This window comes from Mercenaria mercenaria, chromosome 18, assembly GCF_021730395.1.
Source record: "Mercenaria mercenaria strain notata chromosome 18, MADL_Memer_1, whole genome shotgun sequence".
Taxonomy (NCBI): Eukaryota; Metazoa; Mollusca; class Bivalvia; order Venerida; family Veneridae; genus Mercenaria; species Mercenaria mercenaria.
Window position 1 is genome coordinate 44,807,239 of NC_069378.1, and position 9,124 is coordinate 44,816,362.

At 33.5% G+C, this 9,124-nt stretch overlaps 1 protein-coding gene across 1 annotated transcript; it reads left to right on the forward strand.

Annotated features, from left to right (window-relative positions):
* Positions 1-2,258: 2,258 nt before the first annotated feature.
* Positions 2,259-8,174, forward strand: LOC123539421 (uncharacterized). Its single transcript, XM_053529811.1, has 5 exons — positions 2,259-2,312; positions 5,460-6,053; positions 6,584-6,742; positions 7,120-7,350; positions 8,154-8,174. The coding sequence occupies exons 2-5, from the start codon at positions 5,529-5,531 to the stop codon at positions 8,172-8,174; spliced, it is 936 nt and encodes a 311-aa protein (XP_053385786.1). The 5' UTR covers positions 2,259-2,312; positions 5,460-5,528.
* The last annotated feature ends 950 nt before the right edge of the window (positions 8,175-9,124 follow it).

Sequence of the window (9,124 nt, forward strand, 5' to 3'; positions counted from 1 at the left end):
AGTGCTTTATTTACAATTAGCTGGCCCTGATTTTATTTAAGCCAGTCGGTCCTCTCTATTTTTCTACCAGTTATAATTTGATGAAACTCTGACTTTTAACCTTCATAGTATACTTAGAATTTACTCATGATATTACAAAATGCACCTGAACAACAAACGATGTTGTTTTTTTTCAAAAGGCTATCACTGTAATCGTCATATTATTCCAATAAACATTATTAACTACATTATTGAAGGCATCCAACAAATACTGCCCATGTTGTGTGTTTTCTTTTCTTTTCTAGCGGCAGTTGATGCTATTAGGTAATAATTGTGCTAACAGCGATAATCAGACATATGTTCAGTCTGCTTTGCTTATTAGGTTTATCAATCCGGTCGTGTAAGAATATTTTTGTGCGATTTAATCACATATTGTAACAGTGTTTTTCAAGTTTCAAGTTTCCAATAAAATCTGGAAATTAGATCCCTCGGAAGCATCGAGAACAAAGCAAACAGTGAAATTGCAGACTCGGTTTGACTGAGTCTGTTCATGGGCAGTAATGGAAAATGCAACACTGCCCACGCATCCTAGCACCGGTTTAAGCAGTATTCAATCTTCAAATCTAAATGAGTTGAAATCAATGATCCCGAAGGACCAGAAAATATAACAACACTGAGATGACATAAAAATGAGATTCAAATTCAAATAATAACAATAAAGACACATGACCAGTAGAGGAAAACTCTTATTCAAACAAGTAAAGGAATTTGCTTTTCAGTTTCAACTTAGGAATTGTAATCATGTGTTACTTTTATTCATAATCTATACACTAGTTTATTAAATCTTATCAAATTTAGTATAATTTAAGATTCGATATTTTGGGTCTGATTCTAGTGCATCGTAATATATTCTATAATTAGACATTTTGATTACCTAACTCAGAACTAGGTTTTATATTGGTTAGATTATTTGCACGCGCTCATGTGTAGCATTATAATGAACATAAATATGTTTATACACTGCGCTAACTGGTACTGAGCATTTATGATGTGTTTAAATTTAGAACACTTGCAGAACAGTCTGTGAAGTTCATGTATTCTTTACAAAGGGTACATTGTATCTACGCTATGGAACAAACTTCGTGTCTACTACAGTCATAATGAAACCATCAGGATTTCATTACATTGACCTTTTCTAATCATAAAACGGGTACTGAGTGATTGAAGTACTTAATATGTAAAGAAGACTCCGAAGTATAATAAGGTACGGAATCTTACTTACAATCTGAATTAAACGTTTTATTAGTACTTTAAAAATATGTAATAAAGACTCCGAAACATATATATGGTCTTACACTTACATTCTGAATTTCTGAATCTTCTTTGATATCTTAAACTTTCTGGGAACTAAAAACGCTAATTGACGGCACATTTGCTTCTGGTGATATTACATTAATTCACCGGACTTTAAATAAAACTAACACGAAACAAGCAAAAAACTCTTACTGTAGATTTCTGCCATGTTTTTGATTTTATTTTTTATTATTTTTTCTTCTCTTATAATTTTTTTGCGAATAATGCCACGGTGACTAAAACTGCTAACCACGGAATAGTTTTTTTAGACAAAGTTTACACAATATTTTTATATTAAGATGTTGACTCTTAGCGCTAGGTCGATTTAACGAATCATCGGGGCATTTTGTTTTTTAAATTATTAGAATTGAAGATATTTTTATAGTGTATTTTTTTCAGTTGCTGGCTGACTCTGACTCACATATAATAAGGGCCAGTAGATAAACTATATTCAGTCTTGCTGCGCATGTTTAGCTAGTTTCCATGCTATATGTCCTAAAGTGATAAAATAGTGTTATGGAAACTAAGTAGTAATTGTTATTATTTTTAATTGGTAATATAATATAAAGCTTTAAGTTAATTTATCACATAAATGCATTTAATACATAAACAGGATTGGAAAATATGAGTCATGTGCTAAAGGGAAGAGGAGCCCATGTATCATATATATGCGTATACACAACGAGTAACAACGAAAAATATTGAATATATGTCATATTTATAAACAAACATTTACATGCTGCTATATCAATACATCAACGGATTAAAGATAAGCAAGCAAGTAAAAAATGTCAATTTGCAAATACTAAATATCACCATAATATTTGTACTTGGTTGATTATTTTGATCCGTCACAAACAGTTGTTTAACTATAAAACTACAAAATGTGTAACTAAATTAAGGACAACCAGAGCGTGACGTGACTACCTAACTTGAATATTTACCCAGAGTGGAAGTACGTAAAATGTCGGATTAAACAGGTAAATATTATTTCATTCTTTTAAATAAATGTTTTAGTTTGTTATATTGCACTCTTGAAAATGTATTTCATTAAATATATCATAAGCACGTTAATCCTGCTATGTGGATCTGATCTCCCAAATATATCATTGTATTAACATATTTGTTTAATTTGTTGGGTTTAATGTCATGAGAACACAATTTGGCGACTCTCAAGCGTTTGAGGAACAAGACCTCGGTTTCTCTCTAGGCGGACACTTTCCATTGGTATAACACCACCCTTCCGTAAGCAAGCTTTTAAGTTTTAACACAAAGTTTAAAATGTACTTTCTAAGCAGTTAAAATATCGTGTTTGAAAGAAAAAAAAAAGACTGAAACAAAAAGTACACTTTGGAGATTTGCTTTGTCGTAAAAAAGATGTTCTTTTAACGAAGGTGTGTTACCGCTGGTAAATAAATAAACAATCTGGAAGAAGCGTCGGAATTGTCATACCTTTTAATCTGTCAATCGGTAATTATTTCGTTAACAGAGCGTTTTCAAGCTGTTTGATAAACCGAATGAAGACCATAAAATAAACAAATAAGTCAACTTCATTTCGTGTAATAAATGTTGATTCTACGGAAGCGTGAAAGGGCCATCAGACGCTATTACGTTTTAATACGTTAAGGCTGCGGAAAGGATATATAGATAGATAACTAAAATGCATTTTGGTATAGCCATTTTTGTTTCAAACGTCAGTTGTTTTACAAAAAAATGTCGGAAAAGCACACACTTTTAGATAAAAATTGATTTTCCTCATATACAGAATTCCTTAAATGCATTTTTGTATAGCCATTTTTGTCTCAAACGTCCGTTTTTGTACAAACGTGTTAAAAATGTCGAAAAACACTCACTTTTAGATAAAAATTGATCTTCCTAATAACCTTAGGACGGCCAGGACATATTTATGCGATCCTGCCATTCATATATATGTTTTTGACAATACATACAATGACGTCGCTCGACCTGCAGCTATTTCAAAGAAAATGAAAGCAGAAATGCTAACAAAGAAAACGAAAGCCGTATTTTGATTCGTAGATAGTCAGGGGTCACGCGCACGGGTCACCCCGTCTAAATGTATACGCGTGGACTTTTCTTTTCTTTTTTGCTATTGTGGAGTCAATTTTCAGCACTTTCTAACGATTTGATATTACCTGGGCATTAGTACTGCATGTCAGCTTTTCATCTTCAAAAAGATATTTGAGCATGGAATAAACACCATTTTTAAATCCCACAGGGGGTTGTAACGGGCCAAGGGTACTCTAGGCGTACATTTATTAGCGCTGTCCGAGATGAGGCTCTCGGAGATTTACGGAGATTCACGAAGATTTTCACGAACACTTTCATCTTCGTCCATAGTGATGGAGCTCGTTACTTTACAAAAAGGAAAGTTACAACTTGTGTTTGATGGATATATTTTTAATTAATAAGGACACACGTCGTAATTATAAAGTAGTAAAAACGTATTGGCGACGTGTCATACAAGAATGTTCAGGTCGAGCTGTAACCATCGGGGAGTCACCGAATACCGAAGATGTCCGTTGAACAAAACGCTACACCATCATAGAGGCCCTTAGAATTACCAGTATCTAATAAACAAACTGAAAAAGAAAGCAAGAACTTACTCTGGAAGTAAATCATAGTGGCAATAAGCACGTTATTATTGTATTTTTTTACACGCGATCTGTTTCAGGCCTGTACCACCATAAATAACCGAACATGAGCAAATATTAGTTTTTTAAATGTGGTTTATATATATTTGGATTAAATTGATCATAAACATCAAAATACATGGACGATCTTTTCTGAATACATAATATTTTAATAAATATACTAACTGAATTACATCTGCTAAAAGTTTTTACCTGTGAGATTCGTGTTCGTGGACTGAAATAAAAACATTGCAAACTTTGCGCTAAACAAGCTATCAAAGAACAATAAGTGAAGGCAAAAAAAAAAAAAAAAAAAAAAAAAAAAAACTAAAAAGGTCCGAAATTCTTATAAGTTACTTGAAGGCTTTTTAAATGAAAATGTACATGAAAATTCTTGGCGAATTAATGCGCGGACATGAATTAGCGCACGTGGCATAGTGCTAAAAGCGCTGTTATTAGTACATCGCTAAAATATGTAAGCCTACAGTACATTGCTAATTTTGGAACTTCATCAAATCGCTCGAAAGGTCGTTTTTGATGTTGTCTGAGAGTATCAGTATATGCCTCGGATGTACGATATAACCGTATTTGAGAGCTTCAGACCTAGACATTTCAGAAATATTTTCAAACTAAATTTCTTATAATAAATGTTGATTCTACGGAAGCGGGAAAGGGCCATCAGACGCTAATACGTTTTAATACGTTAAGGCTGCGGAAAGGATATAGCACATGTACAACGCTATAAAACGTTGAAGTAAGGAGACAGAATTCCAGAAGTGCCGTACAAAACACACTTGTTGTAAATCCTGAAATATTAACAAAAGTTTATGGTGGCACCAAAATATTTCGGTCTACAGATTATATGTGTTTCAACGGATCAGATATTCTTTATTGGGATTAACGTTGCACTGATACAATTATAAGTCACATGACGACTTTCCAGCTTTGATAGTGGAAGAAGACCCCAGGTGACCCTACGTGCATTATTTCACCACGAGCGGGCACATGGGTAGAACCACCGACCTTCAGCAACCATCTGGATGGCTTCCTCACATGTAGATTTAAACATCCCGAGCAAGGCTCGAACCTCGCTCGAACCCACATCTGTGAGGGGCAGGAGATTGGAGCTCAGCGACCTTAACCACTCGGCCACGGAGACCCCACGGATCATATCTCAGATAATTTGATATACTGATAACTAAATCACATATTCCAGGAGATAGTCTTCTAAATACAAGATCGAATTAACTTATGTCCTGTCGAAAAAGTATTAAGACAATCTTCAGTGAAGGTTCTCAATGAAAGCGTTATTTTGAAGCGTTTTAAAAAGTGGTGAGAGTTTCGGAAAATAAATGGTATCAATAAAAGCGAAAACATATATTCAGGAAAATGGCTTTTGTATAATGCTATTCATTGTAAATAATTTGTATAAATGAAGTTAGCATTAACCATTTTGGTTGTTTTCTTATTTTGTAGGCACCTTTCACTTGTTAACAATGCTGAGAATGATTTCACATTAATGATGTAGCCGAAACACCTGATATAATGGCAACAGCTCAAACGATATGCTATAGAAGTGATTCTTATAGAAACTGGGTTAGAGGGTCAGTTGGTCTAGGATATTTACAAGAAGGTCTACAAGTATTCGCTGAAACTATTGTCCAGACTGAACATAGAAATATTTTACAAAGAATCGGAAAATGTGGAAAATGTAGTATAGAAAGTATCATGCCTGCTCACGCAAAACAAGGGCATTGTATTCAAAAGAACCGACGCAGATGCAACTGCACAAAGAAAGGAAACATATACTGTGCAGTATGCAGCAAAACGTATGATGAAATCATAATACAGCATCGGTTTATTGATCCAAACTGGGAGATAGACTCAGCAGGTTTGTTTAGCGACCATTGGCAATTTGCAAAGTGCTTTATGACAACAACAAAAAAAGAGTCAAATAACACGGCAGCCGAGACGGATGCTGCTTGCCTTTTGAGTATTATTATAAACGGCAACTTCTTCCAGGCAGAACTCGATACCATCATAGACGGCGAAAATGATATATTCAGTCAGGTTTTGTATCATTTTAGTTTGTTGATATAATTACTTATAACAATTTAAAGATATTAAGTCAAATTGTTGTAGACACAAGATGATTAATAGCAAACGTTTAATGTTTGCAAAATGACCATATCAAATTACCTTTCATTTATAAACATGCGTATATAACTAGACATGCGAATGTGTTTCAGATACTAGAACAATGTACGTAGCTCCATGTAATACTAAAACGAGAACTTATTACGATTTTGTTTTTAAGATCCGTTACGGTTGTTAAATAGACCCAAATGCATTTAATTTGTATAATTTGGCATTTAAAACTTTGGAACTTGTAGTACATATGTTACATATCACGTTCGTAGAAATAGTATTTCCGTTATAAATAATAAACATAATAGAATTATTATTCTGTATAAAAGTATTTACTCAGACGCGCTTAAGCAGAATCGTTCTTACATTAAGTGTGTATTTACTATGAAATAAAATAAACTTTCGCGAGTAACAACGTATACTTGTAGCTAAAGGTTGTTGCATATTTACAGGCAAAAAAAGTAAGAAATGCCATTTTGCATAGTTCAAAGCTCGAGCTTACAGAGGACGAAGTTACTGAATATTTGAAAACAATGATCGATGTATTGCAAGACAGAAAGGTTCTTATGAATGACAAAGCAGCACAAACGGCTGTTACAAAGATAACTTATGTAAGTAACAAAGACTAAAACTCGTACACGCTTTTGAAATTTTGTGCTACATTGTTTTCACTTGGCCAAACATCATCGTTGGTTTACATTGATTTTGTTGTAGGTTTTCAAAAGTATATTCAGTGTACTTAAAATGTATAACACAACAATTATCATTTAAGCATTTTAAGTCGGTTATTTTGACTTTAGTTACTTTAAGTTTTTATCAATAATTCGGAAACTTTTTTATTTTTATGTAATGCCAAAGTAATTGTAATCGTTTTCAGTTTACCTTTATGACATTTAGTAACAATATGCAGAAGAAGAAGAAAACGTAGAATAAAAATAATTGAGCTTGTTGTTTATACCTAAACATGTGTTTCTTTTTTTTAAAACAGATCATGAATACAAAATTCGTTATAACAACCGGGATAGAAAAAAGTGCAATTGAAAGTGCACAGAGATCTATCAAGGGAACTGGAGAATTGTGTGAAAATGGTTTAAAAGAGCTGACATCACAATCATTAGCTGAAATATCACGAGCAAAAGAAGATGCAATAGATGAAATAGAGAAAAACAAGCCGAAAGATCGTAATGCATCAGGCGCAGGCATTGCCATCGGACAGGATGTAAGTTCATGTTTTGCATTTAAGATGTTTATTTCTAACTGAAACGGTCATTGCCGTTTGTAAGAGTTGCTTCAGGTTTTTTTTTTTTTTTTTGTTTTTTTTTTAAAGACTTCTTTCGATAACACTATTACTATAAAAATATTCAGCATATACAATCATGAAATAGTTATGTTGTACAAAGAATAGTTCATGTTTTCGTGCATTTTAATGTATATATTAGAAAATAGAGGTCACACAAATGTCCTTCGAGGCCGAGCAGTTAAGGTTGTTGTCTTCAAATGTCCTTCGAGGCCGAGCAGTTAAGGTTGTTGTCTTCAAATGTCCTTTGAGGCCGAGCAGTTAAGGTTGTTGTCTTCAAATCTCTTCGCCCCTGACCGGTGTTGATTTGAAGCCATATTCGCCAGATGTTAAACGCCCATAGTAGTAATGCTGTGACTTAAAGTGTTATCATGGGAGCGGTATTGGGAAACACCCAGAGGGGAAATAAAACTCTGGAGCTCCGAAACTATTAAATTTTTGGACTATGTTTGGGATTCTTTATTTCGGAGCCATATTATCTTTTTATCATGCCAAAGGTTGCAAAAATCAACTTTGTTTTTGTAGTAATAGTATTTTTAGTACTTTCAACTTATTACATGAATTTCATGGAGGTAAAGTTATAGCTTTTTATTTAATAACTTTTCTGAAGAACTTTAAACTTTATTTGTTGACACTGAATATTAAAGTGCTCATGTGATTTTAGTTATGTTCTACGCATATCCTGAAAAAGAAAACTATGATTTCCTCTTGATTCGATTTTTCAGACCAAGACAAAAGAACAATAATTTGTAATGTTTTAATCTAAATTTCAATCACAATTACTTGACTTGCTAAATTTTAATATTGTAATACACTTAATTGCAATACATTATTGAACAACAGAAATGCATTTAGCAGTGAAGAGTGTGAGCACTTCAGTAAAATAAATCACTAAAAGGTGTTCTTAGTGTTGGGAAAGAATCCTGCAAGTTGACTTCACCGCATGATAAATACAAAACTGAGATAATTAAGTGAAGACAAGATGAACGGATTGACCGAATGAAAGGAAGGGTGATTACTGAATGTTACTTACATAAAGATTTAGCATTAATATAAAATTAAGTAATGGAACAACTGAGAATAGCGAATACAGTTCCATTCTTATGAAATGCAAAACATAATGTTTATTGAGAACCTGAGCAGTCTTAATGTTTTGGTCATAATTATAGCTATTTCTTCCTCTACATTGCTGTAGATGTTTCATCTAATGCAATATGGGTCGCTGTCTACAGACTCGTCCATAAATGATGCATATAAACTTATGAATACTCGATCCTAAACTGGTCCGTCTTGGCCAACTGATACATGAAGAAAACGTATTCTACTAGTAAAGCCAACATGAAACAGTTCATTTATAGATCAAAATTGAATTTCGGGAAGAAGAGTTCTCGTCTTTGTGTGCCATTGCTTTAATACTACCCATTAAGAAGACGTTTCCCGTTTGCCAGTTTGCTGTCATTTACTTTTGCATTATTCAAACACCTGTTTGCCCTCCGTGACCCCGGTACAGGTCTTTGAAGCTTACCGGCACGTCATCTAGAGTTATGCGTGTACATTTCACTACGTGAGGAATTTATCGATATGCATGTTGCAAAACACGGTTAAGACAAAACCAAAATTGTGTTTGTTTGCCGCTTTACTCGTTTTTATTGATGTTCATTAAAATATTTTTTATCGAATTTGTGGTCTTGCTATC

What these genes read in the sequence shown, in the direction of transcription:
- LOC123539421 (XM_053529811.1), top strand. Translation starts at nt 5,529, where the DNA reads ATGGCAACAGCTCAAACGATATGCTATAGAAGTGATTCTTATAGAAAC. An exon ending in AAAATGATATATTCAGTCAG is followed by an intron (nt 6,054 to 6,583) that starts GTTTTGTATCAT and finishes GCATATTTACAG; the next exon opens with GCAAAAAAAGTAAGAAATGC. An exon ending in GCATTGCCATCGGACAGGAT is followed by an intron (nt 7,351 to 8,153) that starts GTAAGTTCATGT and finishes TCGATTTTTCAG; the next exon opens with ACCAAGACAAAAGAACAATA.